Raw genomic sequence first — 19,513 nt, 5'->3', positions numbered from 1 at the left:
GAAAATCAAGAATACTTCTTTGTTAATGGAGGCTTCGTTAAAAAGTTATTAATGTTTAAAGTTCCATCCGTACTGGATTTCTTTTCTCGAAAATGCACAGGAATTCGTGGGTATGGCTATTCACTAAAAATGCTTGTAATTTACCCCTGTAACTAAATATAATTTTTTAGTATGATTTGAAATTTTTTAATTTCGTCTAAAAATTATAGTACCTACTCGAATTTTTTTCTCGAAAATGCGTAGAAATTCGGGGGTATAGCTATTCACTAAAAATGATTGTAATTTACCCCTGTAACTAAATATAATTTTTTAGTATGATTTGAAATTTTTTAATTTCGTCTAAAATTTTCAGTACCTACCCGAATTTTTTTCTCGAAAGTGAGTAGAATTACAGGGGTATGTGTATTCACCAAAAATGATTGTAATTGAGCCCCACAACCAAAAATAATTTTTTCAGAATGATTTGAAATTTATTAATAACTTTTTAAGGAAGCCTCAGTCAAGAAATTGATATTCTTGATTTTCGTCGTATTTTGGCCTCTAAAATTTCTTATTAAAATTTTTCTTAGGGGTGGCCGAATACCCTGTATATTTGTGTTAATCCAAAGTTAATAAACAAACCTTATTAATAAAATTGTGTTTTATTTCATCAGTGAATGAAATGTCTCATTAGAGAGTAACACTTATTTCTTACAATTAGTAACAACTTACCCCAGAGCGTTAACAACTTGCCCTTCGACGGGGTAAGAAATTCCGCTTCGTCTAATCACAAAAAAACGAGTTTCCCTGAGAAACTTATTGCAATATATTAAATTTGAGCTAAAAATTTTAAATTATAATAAATTTAACGATGAATTAGTCAGGAGTGAAAAAAATAACTACATTATTTCCTAGTCATTTGTTATGTTTTCTCAAAATCGGAACTTCTAGCCCCGGTCTCTCCTACCTTGGTTTTACTGGGAAAGATGTTCAAGTACAAGGCACTCGAAAGATTTAATTAATACCTGTCTTTCTTTCGCTCATAAGAAGTAATTTAAATTGATGTTTCACTTTTAATACTTGCACTTTTTCCCGTGTTAACACCATTGATTTTAGGTATTGCCAATAATAATTGAGGGTTATTTAATTTACGGTAAAGTTCTTGCTGTAATTAATATTACAGTGTGTTAGCATGATACAGGTAATTTTTAGAGAAGTTTGATGCTTCATCAGGGATGAAAAGAATAGTAACGACTCGTATTAAATGAAATGTTTGTTTGTGTTTTGTACGTGTTTAGTGTTATATTTTTTCATGCATCTGACGATAACTCGCGTTTAAAGAGTCTAAGCATACATTCTCTCTTAAATCAAATATTATATTGCGTATCTAACATTGCAGGAAATCTGAATTTAACTATTGCGAATTCACGATACATTTGAGATTTAAGAACGCCCATGCTCACCAAAAGTACACAAATTTGAAACAATTAGATAAAATTTTGATTTAAACACTTTATTCAGGCGATCGAGGTTTTTCTTCGTGTATTCTTAAAAAATAACGATTCAAAAGTATCGAATACATCGGAGGATGCTTGCCAAAGGTTCAATATTATTTTAATATTAGGATGTTGCGAAGAATAATTGAAGAAAGTAAACAAATATTTAACGAAATAGAAGTTGAAACATTGATTGTATGTTAATACAAGAATAATAAATATTTTATTTTTAAAATAAAATGGAAGTTCCTTACAAATAATTGCTACTATCGTTTGATTAGTAATATTATTGTGTCAATGAAGGCACTGTTGTCTGTATATTTCATTTAGAACTAGAACTTTACGCGAACCTGGAGGCACACGCATATTTATACAGTCGTAAAAATGTTAGATGGAAAATTAATCGATCCGAAACAATCGGTACTTAGAAAAGTGTTTTAAACAATATACCGAAGAAGCGACACAATGTGTACAATTATTACGTAACCGTCACTTGTATCAAGAAACTATCCTACTTTTAGATTATCTCTCATTTACCATTACGACTTTTTAAAGCGATTTCTCTCGACGCATTTACAAGCAAAGTAAATATAAATCTCATCATTTTACGGAAAGTCTGTAATACCCATAAGCTACAAAGTATATCACGATTAATAAAAATAATTCTGTTAGAGAAATGGAATAACTTATTTCTCAGGCACTGGATGGATGTCTGGTCATCGCCTGCTGAGAAGCAATAAATGTTTGAGCTCGTCGCAAATGTTTGGTCGCGACGAGAGATCGTCGCATTACATCATCAAATGTAAAACGGAACAGTTCTGTGCAGCCATTTTTACTTTTACATAAATTTCCATTTTGTTCGTTTATTGTATCTGAGTTTATTATTTCGTATCCCGACCTCATCAACAAATTCAAAAGATTAGCTAGTTCATTATTTGATTTTCAGAGCAAATGAAATTTCTTGGTAACCATTTGCTCTCGAATATCGGTAACAGTGACGAAAGCGAGAGTATTGGGCCTGTCAGCGATTTCCAATCTCGCCAATTCCGTACATACTTGTTTCTTAGCAGATTGTTTACGAGCCGACGCGTTTGATTGCACTGTTCTATCCGTGCTTCACTGGGCACGAACTTTTTCTCCGCGATACATTGGCTCGATCTCAAAGTTAATCGTGGCTCGGTGTACACTTAATCGTACTATCGCAATACACGTGTGTTCTTATATCGTTTTTTGTGTGTTTCTTATTAGTAAGAAATTTACGCTTTCCGTGGCAAAAGCAGTTGCGACATGTCCGGGCTATTGAATAAAAAGTATCATAACTTTCTAAAGTACCTGATAAGGGGATTGTGTATTAATTGGTTTTATCGAGCGAGCACAGTGAAATTACTTGAAAATAATTCCGCAAATAGCAGGCAGTTAAAAAGAAATTATGTAAAAAATTAACATTATTAACGCTATATATTACTCGTAACGAAGTAGAGTCTGAAAACAGTTTCTGCCATCGAAAGGAATCGAAAGGAAGCTCGATTTTATTCCTAAAATTAAACAGTTCTATTTATTACTTATTTGATGTATCGAATGATCAAAATGTCTATCATGAACACGTAAATATTTATCTGTTCAAAGTGAGAAAGAATTCCATTTAATTTAACGGCAGATTGTCAAAATATAATTCGTTTTTGTAAACGTGAGAATCAATTAATGAAAATCTGTACACTATGCTCTTCATAAATAATATAATGCTATTCGAAACAAATTAACGTAAATAAGAAATATACCGACGATCAGACGCAAATCAAAAAATGGAAATCGGACGTCGTGAAACCAAAGAAAAAGTAATAAGTACAATACAAAAAAACAAGGAGCAAATAACATTTTCTTAAACCATTATTTCTCATTTACGATAACGTGTTCGCATTCACAGAAATGCACGAATACAGTGATCGTTAATAGAATTAATCATACAATTGTATTATGTATAAAACCCATAGATTTCTTCTAATTACTCGGTTTATTTAGCTGCTATATGCAAGTTTTTAAACGAGCATTATTTTCTGGACCACTCCGGCAGAAATGTTTCCATATGCGATCGTATTCCAGACATCGTGAAGGCGTTGCGACTGTGACGATTCTTTTCGTCGTAGTGCAACATTTCTTTTCATGCAACACACATGACGAAGGTCGGCCACGTATTTACGTCAATAGTGTGCTACTAGTTCCGTATATTATAATGTAACCTACGTAATTCTATTTATCCATAGACGCGTCATTGCATGCAACATACCAGGCATCGAACTATGCGCCATTACGCGATAACAAAAAGTAGACGCGACGTTTCCCAAGCTTCACACCCAAATCTTTGAACATTTTACGGATTAATTTGTTAAGAAGTATAATCTGCTCTGTAAACCGTAGTTACTTCTATAAATATACAGGGTGTTCGACCATCCCTGGAAAAAATTTTAATGGGAGATTCTAGGGGTCAAAATAAGACGAAAATCAAGAATATCAATTTTTTGACTGAGGCTACGTTAAAAAGTTATTAAAAAATTTCAAATCATTTTGAAAAAATTATTTTTGGTTGCGGGGCTCAATTACAATCACTTTCTAAAAAAAAATTCGGGTAGGTACTGAATTTTTTAGACGAAGAACTTGAACTTTTACACGAAATTACAAAATTTCAAATCATACTAAAAAATTATATTTAGTTACAGGGGTAAATTACAAGCATTTTTGGTGAATGGCCATACCCCCGAATTCCTACGCACTTTCGAGAAAAAAATTCCTTACCAAAAATCTAATGTGAGACCAGAAATGCTTCCCTGAAAATGCGAATCTTCAAAAAATCATAACTCCTGAACGGATTGGAGGATTTCAACGTTTCAAAATGCAAACGACGCGTATTTTAGTGGAGAATATGTAGAAATTCTAACAATATTGAAAAAGTTGTTCCTTGGCACCGTAAAGTAAGAAAAACCCTCCTAAAACTGTTCCAATTTTCAAACAGCCATAACTCTTACAATAGTAAAGGTATCTCATTGAAACTTTTTTCTAAAGCAGAGCCCATGGGTATCTACAATAAAGTATTAAACAACTTTTCTGTACAGCGTCAAACAAATTTATTAAAAACGGAAAACTAATTTTTAAGAAAAAACGACAGGGGGTAGGTGTCTAAATTTTTTGACAGGAAAAAAAAATTTCTAATCGTTCTGGAAAAATTATTTTCGATTAGGGGGGTCAATTACAATAATTTTTGGTGAATAGACCTACCCTCGAAATTCTGCCCACTTTTTAGAAAAAAATTCTGTGCGGATCGAACTTTAAACGTTAATAACTTTTTAACGGAGCCTTCATCAACAAAATAGTATTCTTGATTTTCGTTTTATTTTAGCCTCTAGAATCTCACATTAAAATTGTTTCCAGTGTTTACTGAACACCTTGTATATGTAATTCTACATATAAGTATCCATACTAGTTCGTTATTGAATTACGGAATGTCGATTTTCGTGTTTCGCGATACGATAATAGAGACATAATGTTTCATTGTCAATCGTTATACACCACAGTGAACAGAACTGTTTTTTACATACGCGTTCATTCTCACTTTATAACGAATTGATAAGCCTTTTTGCACGAGACAAAATATACAGCATTAAGAATACAATAGTATTATTAAAAGCCAATATCCCATTACAAACATTATTAATTAATAATTAAATGAAATATTTGTTAAACAGTGCAGTTATAGTAATAGAAACGATTGTAAATTTATTACGGATGTATGTTTTATTTACAGGTCATTCGAGAACAAGATTTTTTACTGGTATTCAAAATTTGTATATCGCGTGATTTTATCAGATAATATGAAGGTTTGAAATAATCATAATTTAATACTAAATGGATTATATCTTAGTGAATAAGATAACAAATTTATGTTTTCCTTTTTCTCTGAAAGGCAATCTATTTTCGGCACCCGCAGTAATTTAGAAAGTTGTCGAAAAGATAACCGAGTGAAAATATGAATTCATTGCAAGCATTGAGGAGAAAAAAAGACAAATTTCTCCTTATTTCACAAAATCCATTTGTTTCTACTTAAAGAATACTAATTATACAAGTAAAATTAAACGTGCAATGATCAAAAATACTGGCGAATCAGGATATTGTGGTGGATATGGATGAAATAACAAATTGGTTAACACATAAAGATATATATTTTCTGATACATTTGGTGGTATTATAAAATAAACGTTAATAATTCTCACAGTAACATTTACATCGCCATACTGCCAACCTTGTAATTACCTATACGTATGAAACCAACTATCACAGATATGAAGTCATTATTTTTTTTTAATTTACCAAGAATGAAAAATATATAGAAAGAGTATTTGGACGAATACTTGAAGAGTTTAAATCTAATATTTATTATATCGGAACGATGAAATTAGTGAAACGTTAAAATAACGTAAAAGGTATTGTAAAAACAATATAAAAAACATAGAAACTATTTCCATTAAATGTATTAAATGTCATAACTTTGAAATTTGATTGGAGAAACAACATTTTATACGAATCAATCTAATAATATGTCTCAACGCTATACATATTTTGTTTCTATTGAAGAAAACTTTAAAATCGTATGTTGAAAACGCACGTAAATATTCGAGCGATAATCAATTCCAGTCTTATTTGAGTCATTCAGTTATTATTTGAGTTGAAAATTGTATTCTCCAATATTATTCAGAATTACTTATTGAAAGTTACAATAACGATTTATTTTGATGTTTCGAACATGTTTGTCCGAGTATGATAAACTGTAATACAAGACATATTAGAATACACTATGTGGTCGTTACCAATAGTGAGATTTAATTTCTTAAAAAATAATTTGAAATGTTACCTTTCCTTTCAACTAAAACTTAAATCCTTAGTTTCTCTATCAATAGTCACTTCTGACCATTTCTTCTCACACTTACAAGCTAGTTCAAAATTCAGAGTTCACACACTTCAGAGAATTAACTTTAGCAGAATTCTATTTTCATATTAAAATATACATATTTACAAAGTATTTTACGATTTGTCCACAAAATTATAATATTTCCTTATAAAATGCATTCACTATAAATACAACTACACTATTTATTGCATATGTTCACAATCTGTGCACAAAGTATTTGGCAGATTGACTACATAGGATTTACATATATATTCTAAATATTTATCATATTTTGTGTTATGTTTGTTGCCATTACGTATGCACCGGAAACATTTTTTAAAACTCAGAGTGGCTTCTTCAATTCTTCTCGAAGTTCGATGCTCGGTGTTCCGACTAAAAATAACGACGTTGCAGCTCATTATAGTTGTTGTAACCTAGAAAGACTGTTTTTGTTAAGTCTGCTAACAAAGATATAATATTGGTCAAAATGAACCCACTTTCTTACTTTCGTACTTTATACTTTTACTTTATGTATATACTCAGCTAAACGCGATATTAAAATTATGCTCTGGAGTTTTTGGAAAACGCTTAATTTTATAAACATAAAATATGCCACGAATATTGTGGACATCGATTTCATAATAACTCTGGCTTCTATAATTTTTATTGGGTATTGCGTGCTTGGTTTCACGTGCTAGATCACCGAATGCTGTTAAAAATTCTTCGATCATGATAACGGCTTTAAACCACGTCCTACGTGAGTCAATAGTATAAGTAGAAGCTAAGCTAAACCAAGAAGATTTAGCTCTGCAGTTACGATATCGATTTATCGTAATCTCTAATTCCTATCGAGGGAATATTCAATTGAGTATATCTTTCGTACGTCATCGCAGATTAAGAAATGTACATATACTGATCTTGTTATGTAACTTCGCGATGATTGCGAGAAGACTATTACGAAGTTATACAAAGTGTTCCTCTGGAAACAAACTAACGTAATATCTTTACTTCTTTAAACGATAAACACAAGTATTTCGCGGAAAACATGTATGCCTTCGAAACGAGCATCGCGTGATGACAATCATAAAAAGAAAAGAACCGAACTAAGGGTGCTAATTTCTGTAAATCGCCATTGCTGTGATTAAACCAATACGTATGTATTTAACCCGTTGAGTCGATACGTATTTGTCAATCGAACTAAAACAAAATAATTTCATTTTAGAATTCCATCCTTCCCATTAATAAATATGTATTTAGGTTGTGCAATAAGTCCGTTCGCGTTTCTTTTATTTTACGCCATTTTATTTTACGATCTTCTGCCATCTTTTGGATAATTTACAAATGTCTTTATAATAAAATTCATCGCTTTATTTATTTCAAAATACAAATACGTCTGTATTTAATTTTACGTTGTTTTCGAACAATTTTTTACCAAGAGAATTTTTTAATAGAAATAACAATGTAATAATTTTTATCTTTTATTCTATCATTAAACATACAGGATGTTCCGCCATCTCTGGAAAAAATTTTAATGAGTAATTCTAGAGGTCAAAATAAGACGAAAATCAAGAATACCAATTTGTTGATTGAGACTTCGTTAAACAGTTATTAACAAAATTATTAATAAAATTTGTCCACCTACACAATTTTTTTTCTCGAAACTGAGTAGGATTTTGGGAGTATGTGTATTTACCAAAAATGATTGAAATTGACCACCGCAACCAAAAATAATTTTTTTAGAACGATTTGAAATTTTTTTTTTCGTCCAAAAATTTAGACACTTACCCTTGCCGATTTTTCTTAAAAATTCGTTTTTCATTTTTAGTAATTTTATTTGACGCCCAACAGAAAAGTCGTTTAATACTTTTTTGTAGGCACTCGTAAGCTTTACTTCAGAAAAAAGTTTCAGTGAAATATATTCATTATTGTAGGAGTTATGGCCGTTTGAAAATTGGACCATTTTTATGCGGTTTTCTCACTTTACGGGGACAAGGAACAACTTTTTCAATATTGTTAGAATTTCTACATATTCTTGATCAAAATATGCGTAGCTTGCCGTTTGAAACAATAAAATCCTTCAATCCGTTCAAGAGTTATGACTTTTTAAAAATTTGCATGAAATGTCAGGGAAGCATTTCTTCTTATATTAGATTTTCGGTAAGGAATTTTTGTCTCGAAACTGAGTAAAATTCCGGAGATATGTCTGTTGACCAAAAATGCTTGTAATTGACCCTTGCAACTAAAAATAATTTTTCCAAGACGATTCGAAATTCTTTTTTTTTCACCCAAAACTTTCAGCACTTATTTGATTTTTTTTCTCGAAACTGTGTAGGATTTCGGGGGTATGTCTAATCACCAAAAATAATTGTAATTGGCCCCCGCAACTGAAAATAATTTTTTCAGAATGATTTGAAATTTTTTAATTTGGCCGAAAAAATTTCTGGTCGATGTGGAACTTTAAACGTTAATAAGTTTTTAAGGAAACCTCAATAAAAAAATTGTTATTCTTGATTTTCGTCTTATTTTGGCCTTTAGAATCTCCCATTCAAATTTTTCCCAGAGGTGGCCGAACACCCTGCATATGGAGTTGTAAGTTATCGTAGTGGAAAACAATTCTTTTTTTAACTAATATTTCGTACCGTTAAATCTTCCAAAAAAGATTTGTTTCTTGCATGCTTCACTATGCTCTACACATAGTTTTATTTAAATACAAATTTCTTGATTGGAGTACTTTTCGTGTAAAGAATTTCTTCTACTGAAATAGTTAATTTTTCAATATACGAAATAAATAGAAATCAAACGAGACAAAGTCTGGTGAATACAATAATATCAGTCGATTTTAGTGATTTACGAGAGAAGACGTTATTTAATTCTCAATATTATGAAACGGAAAGTATGTTGATAGGCAATAATTATGAATTACTTTACGTAGTTTATTAAAAATATGAAAATACGACGATTCTACGTTACTGTTTAAACATATTTTCATTAAAAAAATATAAAAATTATATAATTTCAAACCGAAAATATATTTAAAATGCCAAAATATCGGAACTCATTCATTTAAAGGGAATTCAAATTTATAAGCGATACATGAACAGTGACTTTATATGAAAAATTGTTATGAATTATAATATTAGTGTAGAAGGTGTTAGAAAAATAGTACAACGTATAAAAAATACTATTAATGCAGAAAACATGGCACGATCAGAAAGACCGCGTAACAATACAAGATCAAAAATAAAAACAAATAAAACAAGAGACAGTTACATATTCAGGACACAGAAATTCGAAAAGGAATGTTAATTTTAATGGTCATGTGGCAAAGTCAATGCTCGTAAACGATTATTATTTGCAAAGAAATTCAGTAATCGCTCTCCAGATTTTTAGAGAACAGTATTATTCACCGATGAATCCAAATTTGAGCTTCGGATACAAAACAGACGTATACAGGGTGTTAGGCCACCACTGGGAAAAATTTTAATGGGGGATTCTAGAGGCCAAAATAAGACGAAAATCAAGAATAACAATTTGTTGATGAGGCTTCATTAAAAGGTTATTAACAAATTAAATTCAACAATTTCAAATCGTTCTGGTAAAATTGTTTTCGGTTGCGAGGGTCAATTACAATCATTTTTGGTGAATACACATACCTCCGAGATCCTATCCACTTTCAAGAAAAAAAATCGGGTAGGTGCTGAAATTTTTCGGCGAAAAAAAAATTTCAAATCGTTCTAAAAAAATTATTTTTGGTTGCAGGGGTCAATTACAATCATTTTTTGTCATTACACATACCCTCGAAATCCTACGCACTTTCGAGAAAAAAATTTCTTACCGAAAATCTAATTAGGTGCCTAAATTATTCGACGAAAAAAAGAAATTTCAAATCGTTCTGAAAAAATTATTTTCCGTTGCAGGGGTCAATAACAATCATTTTTGGTGAATAGACATACTCCCGAAATTCTACCCACTTTCTAGAAAAAAATTCGAGAATGTGTGAAATTTTTCGACGGGAAAAAAAATTTCAAATCGTTTTGGAAAAATTATTTTCAGTTGCAGGGGTCAATTACAAACACTTTTGGTGAATAGTCATACCCCCGAAATCTTACGCATTTTCGAGAAAAAAATTCAGTTCGGGCGGAACTTTAAACGTTAATTTGCATTTTATTGTCAGTACTTTAACAGCACAAGAATATGTTAATACAAGAAAATTTTCAACCATCTGTAGAGAAGCTTGGGCTAAAAAAATTATTTGTCCTGATGCAGGACAATGATCCGAAGTACACGTCAAGGGTTGCGAAGAATTTTCTTCGAAAAAATGAAATTGACTTGTTGCCATGACCACTCCACGGACCAGATTTCTACCCCATAGTACATTTATGGAGATTATTTATGGATTATTTTACCGGAAAATCTAAGAAATAATAAAATAACGTTTAAAAATACATTGCCAGAAGCTTGGTTACAAATGAACAATGATATCGTTAATAATTTAATTAATCCTATTCCAAAAAGACTTCTAGCTGTTATTTGTAGCTAAGGATACCAAACTTCCTATTAAAATTTTTATTTTATGTACTATTTTATACAGTAAGGAGCATAACTGAACCAATAACCACAAGTTTTGTATGGATCATTACTTACTGTTAAGAATATAGAAGAATATTAAAAAACAAACATTATAGTTGTCTTTATTACAGTTAAAGGTTAACATAAGTAAATTTTTCAGTAATTAATGTTTTCTCGTTTGGCAATGAAAAAAGGAATAAATTGACTCGGTTTTGCACCAGTTCGTAAAAATAATGTTTGCATCTAACAGTTTCAAATGATTACAATATGCTATTTTATATCTCAGCACACAATTGCTCACAATCAATCGAACAAAAAAATACGCAAGTAAAGTAAGAATAAACACGTATCCAATTTCTCCGAATTGTTTAAAACAAATCATATCTCTTTTGAATGCCGATTTGTCAACGCGTCAAGTCGCAGAAAACCATAACATTAGTCAATCGACAGTGCAAAAAATAAGAAACAAGATATTGTACAGAATACTGTATATGATTTATACTGCCAATATTTTTTTTCCTTCTATATTTCACGATACGTTTCCATATTAATTATAACAAAGATGTCAATTAATGTGATACTTTATTTTAGTTTGACATAATAAGAACTCATTTTTTTAATGTATCAACTTACTTTCCAAGGCGACTATTACATAACCAAATATTTGATGGGTTTCTTATTTAAAAAGTAGCCCTTCCGGGAAATAGTTTGCCGATCCCTGTAGTACACGATACGCGAATGGATGCCCGAGAGAATGATAAGCTCTCGTTGCGCAATGATTTTCCGTATAAAATGTCGGGCATCGGCTCGCTTATTCAAGAACGAGGAAGAGAGAGAAAGAATGGAAAGTGAACTCCCGTAGGGCAGCGTAGCTGTTGCGCCATGCTTCTCTGAAAGTTCCCGTGCACAAGCGCTAAACATGGAAGCGGTACACGCCGCAATTATTAGAAGAACATTCAATATCTCTTGGCGCGGAAAGGCTCGTTTAATTCGCTCTTACATGCCTTCGGTAAACTGTGCGGCGGACTGTTTAACCGACTAAGTCGGCGATCTCGAAAGACTGACAGGATCCGACAGTATCTCGCTTGATTGATCGGATCCTTTTACTGATTTATACTCCATTCCAGGCGCTAATTGATAAGGAATTGGCACTGTGAAAGACTGGAATGAACGCGAAGAACCAGGAACCGCGAATAAACTGACCAATTATTTTCAACGGCCAGCTCTGTGAGAAATTCGTAAATCCTGGAAATACCGAGCCACGAGCCGTCGCATTAACACGTTCATTAACACATTACATTTTCATTGTAATGCAAAACTACACGAATGCTCTAACACTCAAATTTATAAACCACATTATCATGCATTCAATTTTATAATATACATATAGAGTGTTCGGTCACCCCTGGGAAAAATTTTAATGAGAGAATCTAGAGGCCAAAATAAGACGAAAATCAAGAATATCAATTTCTTAATTGAGGTTTTGTTAAAAAGTTATTAAAAAATTAAATTAAAAAATTTCAAATCATTTTGGAAAAATTATTTTCGGTTGCGGGGGTCAAATATAACCATTTTTGGTCCCCAGACATGCGCCCGAATTCCTCCGCATTTTCGAGAAAAAAATTCCAATAAGTAGACAAATTTTTCGGCGAAATTAAAATATCAGAAATCGTGGAAGTGTTGCCTAACCCAGACCTACGCATTTTCGAGAAAAAAATTCCAATAGGTAGACAAATTTTTCGGCGAAATTAAAGTATCAGAAATCGTGGAAGTGTGGCAACTTAGTGACGATTCTTTTCGTCGTAGCCATGCAAACACACATGACGAAGGTCGGCCACGTATCTATGCCGACAGTGTGCTAGTAGTTCCGTATATTATGATGTAACCTACGTAATTCTATTTATTCATAGACGCGTCACTGCATGCAACGTTCCTGACATCGCACTATGCGCCATTACGCGATAAAAAGTGCACGCGCCGTTTCCCAAGCTTCCTGTTCAAATCTTTGGGGATTTTACGGATTAATTTGTTAATAAGTATAATCTGCTTTGTCAGCCGTAGTTACTTCCATAAATAAACAGGGTGTTCGGCCACCCCTGGGAAAAGTTTGAATGGGAGATTCTAGGGGCCAAAATAAGACGAAAATCAAGAATATCAATTTCTTGACTGAGACTTCGTTAAAAAGGTATTAAAAAATTTCAAATCATTTTGAAAAAATTATTTTTGGTTGTGGGGCTCAATTACAATCATTTTTGGTGAATAGACCTACCCTAGAAATCCTACTCACTTTCTAGAAAAAAATTCAGGTAGGTACTGAATTTTTTAGACGAAGAACTTGAACTTTTAGACGAATTTAAAAAATTTCAAATCATACTAAAAAATTATATTTAGTTACAGGGGTAAATTACAAGTATTTTTGGTGAATGGCCATACCCCCGAATTCCTACTCACTTTCTAGAAAAAAATTCCTTACTGAAAATCTAATGTGAGACCAGAAATGCTTCCCTGAAAATGCGAATCTTCAAAAAATCATAACTCCTGAACGGATTGGAGGATTTTAACGTTTCAAAATGCAAACAACGCGTATTTTAGTGGAGAATAAGAAGAAATTCTAACAATTTTGAAAAAGCTGTTCCTTGACACCGTAAAGTGAGTAAGACTCCCTAAAACTGGTCCAATTTTTAAACAGCCATAACTCCTACAATAGTAAAGGTATCTCATTGAAACTTTTTTCTGAAGCAGAACTCATGGGTATGTACAATAAAGTATTAAACAACTTTTCTGTACAGCGTCAAACAAATTTATTAAAAATGAGAAACGAATTTTTAAGAAAAATCGACAAAGGGGTGTGGCTTAAATATTTCGGTGAAAAAAAAGAATTTCAAATCGTTCTGAAAAAATTATTTTCGGTTGTGGGTGTCAATTACAATTATTTTTGGTGAATACACATACCTTCGAAATCCTACGTACTTTCGAGAAAAAAATTCTTTACCCAAAACATGCTGTGTTGCCGGAAATGTTTCTATAACTTTTTAATGAAGCCTCAATCAATAAATTAGTATCCTTGATTTTCGTCTCATTTTGGCCTCTAGAATCTCCTATTTCAATTTTTCCCAGGGGTGGTCGAACACCCTGTATAATAAATAGGGCGACGGATTCTAAGATTTCAAAAATAGATTCCAACGATTTACTTTTAGAACAGTTTTTCTTCCTTTTGTGTTGAAAGTCATCATTCTTTTCGATCCCAGTTTCTGTTTCTAAATTAAATTGTTATTAAAGAGTGTATCTAGTAAATCATCATACTTGGATAGAAAAATCTGAGATGAACGGTATTTTATGAAAAGCGACACTGTATATTTCATCTCCTAGTCAGTTACTAATACAATGGAGCCATTTCTACTTCGAAATCTCTTTGTTCGGTTTGCGTTTTACACAATCGGTACTCTTAAGCTTTCGAATGTTCTCGCTGATTTCTGATGCATGCGCGAATGCTTTGTACATACAGAATATGAAACCCGTAAATCTATAGGTAATTGCACAAGACACCGTTTGTGAGCGATTCTGTTGTACGATCGAAAGCAGAAGGCAAGAAAAACACATTAATTGCAACATATCAGACAAATTGTTTTACCAATTAATACGAAACATGCAATAGTAATACGGTTACATCCTGTTGTGACGACGTTCAGTGGAAACGACGAACATCAATAATCGTAACGATTAATGAGGTCGCATGGTGCTTCAAGGCTAACCAATAACACGTGTAATCCTCTTATTATGTCGTAGATACATCGAGTTCTGTCATAATCGTAAAACTGATTTCTATATATTCTTTTGCATCGACTTGCTGGCCGATCGTCGCAGGTTCAACACGCTAATGCCATAAAAAGAATAACCAAAACTAACGACGAACAACCAACGCGACCGAACATTAAGATTTAAACAGAAAATGTAACAACGGACAACATCGAAAAATTACATTGGTCTCGTTTCTCGAGATTGGCTACATCGAATACGTAGATTCAGGCAAAAGCTCCAAGCCTCGATTGCTTAATTCTAAGAAAGACGTTAGCGTACCGTGTTGCCTGAAATTTAAAGTAGAGAATTTGCAATCGCAAGCTAAACACTCATCGTTCCTTTTCAGCGACACGAACATCGAACACAGCAATGCTAACGAACAATTATTAAACATTACAACAACGCATGGTTTGTTTCACTTACTCTTGGACAGCCGAAAGATTATAGTAACTCCGATGGTGGTGCTGTTGATGATGGTGCTGATAGAGTTGAGCGTTGGTAGACGGCATCGTTGATACCACTTGGCCATGGTTGTTGTGAACGTGATGCTCCTGGTGCAAATGCGGTTGTAGCTCCTCCAAGGATATGAATTCCTGCGGCTCCTGATCTGGATGGAGGAGCTGCGTGTAACTCTGTGCCATTTCTTGGGCCACCATCTCCTGTTCCGATGGTCCACGAAAGCACAGCAGATCTTCGAGCTCCTCCTCCTGGCGGTGGTGATATTGCTGCTGATGTTGCTGAGGGTGTGTTTGTTGCTCTTGACAGTAATGATGACAGGAGGGATGTTGATGAAGATTGGTGCTTTTCACGCAGGTGGCATCCCCGACCACAACGTCATTCTCCACACCACCGCTATCTGGCAATAATCCACCCTCGTCTGAGGAATGCACGAACCGTTGTTCTTTTATCCAGATTTCGATGTCGATCGAATCGCGGCACAAAGTGGTTGCAACGTGGGAACGACGAGGATGAAACGCGTTCAGGTGTTCGTTGCACGCAAAACGAGGCGTCCGGGCTTCTTCGATCGAGCCTCGACAGCGATCACTTTTTAATTTCAAAATCGAAAATCGCTCGAAGCGGCTCGGAAGCTTCATCTTTTCGACGATCGATCGACGATTTGCTGATCGATCGGTTCGATTCGCGCCACATTGACCAGTGTACGACACAGAAACTAAAGAAACGTTACAACGATAATCTTTGTATCGCAAATACGATTATTGTCTACGTTGAGCTTTTTCTTGGAATCTTGGCGCAGCCAACGATACACGAAGATTTTGCATATTACGAAACTTGATAAGATTTCAGCCGTGCAATTACGTAAGCCGGTGTGTAATCATTCATTGCAGCTTGTATCGATGCAAAACACAACTTTCTATATCGTTGTTGGACTTAAACAGCCCATTAATTTTCCTAGAATCCGAATGAACGTTCCTTGTGTACGCGTTGCTCGACCGTTGTTACGCATGATTATACCGAAACGTTAGTGACAGATTGTACTATGTAATATGCAACTGACAAATTATACGTACTATGCTCAATTACGTGGAATCGTGCGATCGCTGGAGCATTGAACTATTATAAACACTCATAAAATCTAATGCTGCGTCAATAACACGTCGATAACATGGCATCGTTAAACTGTGTCGAAAAGAGAATTCATTAGAATTTGGTAATAAGTTTCGCGCCGAATAAACGAAATCTGATTCGAAACGATATTTCAAGGCGTCCGTGCGTATTGTTCGACTAAAATATTATTTGAAGCACGCAACGATTTGAAATCGTGTCGCTACACAATTTTCTCACCGCGATAAAGTACTGAAATCATAGTCGCAGCGATGCATTACATAAAAGTAATAATAGGAAGGAACAGAAATATCGTTCAGCCTGAATCTGGAATGGCCACGTACAATGTTATTTTAACTCGAAACGGAACAATACGGAACATCGATACTATTGTTTCTAGAAAAAATATGCGCCACTGTGTCGGTTAATCTACTTTTTATCCGCTAAACAACGTCGATTTATTCTAACGTTAGCGAAGCGATAAAAGGATAATGAAACCTACGAGATTGAACAAACGTCCGTCGAACAGATTAAGCTACTACCGTTCTAATAACTAAAATTGTTTCTGAGACGTAACAGTTCAAACGTCGTGCAAAAATCACGAGCGCCGCTGCACGTGTACAGTCAGCCTTTATGAATACGGAATGTGCAAAACTTCAACTTTTCAATTCTCGACCGGCGTTGATAACGACACGATGTCTGTTGTCGCGTTCTATCAGATAAATCCGAAGGAGATCTGGAATCTTTCTCGGCATACGTGAATTTTTTAATGCGTTTAACGATAGGAAGGTCGTGTCTTGTTGAGAACCGTTTGCTTCGAAAGACGACTACGAACGCGATATTTCCTTTTATTCAAATGATCAACCTGGGTACCTGTTGGAACGAATTCGAAAGTCGATAGAATCAATTAGATTTTCACAGTAACGGCGCATAGTGGACTGGATTGAAGATTTTAGTGACGTTTTACCAAAAAATGAACTTCCATATGTCGATTTTTAATCAATTGATATTACTTTTCAAATATCTACTGACCTTAAAAATGAAAGAATTGATAAAATTAATTATAAAATATAGCTGTATCGAACTGTTAAAATTTAACATTTTCAAATGTACGTTTGGCGATCGAAAAATGTACTTTCTTTTTCACGATATTTTGACAATCTTGTGTAATTCTTTTTCTTCGTTTCTTTTCTACGATAAATAGCATTATTTTCCATTAAAACATAAAATTACAGATGAAGTTATTATATTTAATATACTAGGAACATAACGTTGAATGTATTACAGAAAATTGTCAATATTTTTACAATTAACACGAAATATCTTCTGAGTCCCAAATTATTCCACGTTTCAAACATATCTCAATGTTTTCAAGATGCTTTCTTTTAGATAATATAAAGGGTGTACGGCCATCCCTGGGGAAAATTTTAATGGGAGATTCTAGAGGTCAAAATAAGACAAAAATCAAGAATACTAATTTGTTGATGGAAACTTCGTTAAAAAGTTATTAACGTTTAAAGTTCCGCCCGTACTGAATTTTTTTCTAGAAAGTGGGTAGGATTTCGGGGGTAGGTCTATTCACCAAAAATTATTGTAATTGACTCCCGCAACCGAAAATAATTATTCCAGACCGATTTGAAATTTTTTAATTTTGTTCAAAAGTTGCACACCTTCTCGAATTTTTTCCCCGAAAGTAGGTAGGATTTCGACGGTATGTCTAATGACCAAAAATGATTGTAATTGGTCCCCACAACCGAAAATAATTTTTTTAGAATTAATTAAAAATTTTTTTTTTCATCGAAAAATTTAGGCACCTATCCCTGCCGATTTTTCTTAAAAATTCGTTTTTAATTTTTGATAATTTTATTTTACGCCCTACAAAAAAGTTGTCTAATACTTTTCTGTAGGTATCCCTGAGCTCTACTTCAGAAAAAAGTTTCACTGAAATATATTCACTATCGTAAGAGTTATGGCTGTTTGAAAATTGGACCATTTTTATGGGGTTTTTCTCATTTTAGGGAGTCAAGGAACAACTTTTCGAATATTTTTAGAAATTCTACATATTCTACACTAAAATACGCGTCGTTTGTTTTTTTAAACATTAAAATCGTCCAATCCGTTCAGAAGTTATGACGTTTTAAAGATTCGCATAAAAATTCGGGCAGACATTTCTGGCCAGAAATTATATTTTCAGTAAGGAATTTTTTTCTTGAAACTGAGTAGGATTTCGGGGGTACGTCTGTTGATCAAAAATGATTGTAATTGCCCACTGTAACTAATTATAATTTTTTTTGGTATGATTTGAAATTTTTTAATTTCGTCTAAAAATTTTAGCACCTACTCGAATCTTTTTCTCGAAAGTGGGTAGAATTTCAAGGGTATGTGTTTTCACCAAAAATGATTGTAATTGACCCCCGCAACCGAAAATAATTTTTCCAGAACGATTTGAAATTTTTGAATTTAATTGTTAATAACTTTTTAATGAAGCCTCCATCAACAAATTGATATTCTTGATTTTCGTCTTATTTTGGCCTCAAGCATCCCGCATTAAAATTTTTCCCAGGGGTGGCCGAACACCCTGTATAAAAATCATAACCACCTCCGTCCACCTTTTTCAATTATTAATGTTCAAAGTTGGTCAATTGTCGGAAGAAGCCTAGGAAACAAACCATAAAGATTTTAAAAAGTTTTGGAATTACAAGAGCAGAAAAATTTCAAGAACAGCAACAAATGAAGACATCCTTCACAGACTACTATTAACATCTGATCCACTCATATCAACAATAAGATTAAAATCATATAAAAGGAGAAGAAAATTATTAGATCCTAAAGCTATGCAATTACTCAAATAAGGACAGCAGAACTCAGCCCATAACTTTGTTCGACAACCCCTGGGAAAAATTTTAATGGGAGATTCTAGAGGGCAAAATAAGACTAAAATCAAGAATTACAATTTCTTCACTTATTAGAAAGTTATTAAAAAATTAAATTAAAAAATTTTAGATCATTCTGAAAAAATTATTTTCGGTTGCGGGGCTCAATTACAATCATTTTTGGTGACTACACATAACCTTGAAATCCTTCCCGCTTTCGAGAAAAAAATTCGAGTAGGTACTGAAATTTTTAGATGAAATTAAAAAATTTCAAATCATACTAAAAAAATTATATTTAG

General features: G+C 33.2%; 1 protein-coding gene across 10 annotated transcripts in view; it reads right to left on the bottom strand.

The window, feature by feature from the left end:
• Cyc (basic helix-loop-helix ARNT-like protein cyc) overlaps window positions 1-19,513 on the bottom strand; it is a 129,980-nt gene that overhangs the window by 47,830 nt on the left and 62,637 nt on the right. For 6 of the 10 annotated variants that reach the window (XR_013080682.1, XM_076777663.1, XM_076777664.1 and 3 more), the window contains exon 2: window positions 15,202-15,655. The exons of the other annotated variants lie outside the window; for them this stretch is intronic. Coding sequence is in view for 5 of the 6 variants with exons in the window: in XM_076777663.1 (XP_076633778.1) it covers window positions 15,202-15,655 (454 nt within the window). In the remaining variant the exon portion in view is untranslated. The remainder of the gene's footprint in view (window positions 1-15,201; window positions 15,656-19,513) is intronic. 10 annotated transcript variants of the gene reach the window in all.

This window comes from Colletes latitarsis, chromosome 11 (assembly GCF_051014445.1).
Source record: "Colletes latitarsis isolate SP2378_abdomen chromosome 11, iyColLati1, whole genome shotgun sequence".
Classification (NCBI taxonomy): domain Eukaryota; kingdom Metazoa; phylum Arthropoda; class Insecta; order Hymenoptera; family Colletidae; genus Colletes; species Colletes latitarsis.
Note: the sequence above shows the minus strand (reverse complement) of the source record. Positions and strands in the feature narration are given on the sequence as shown.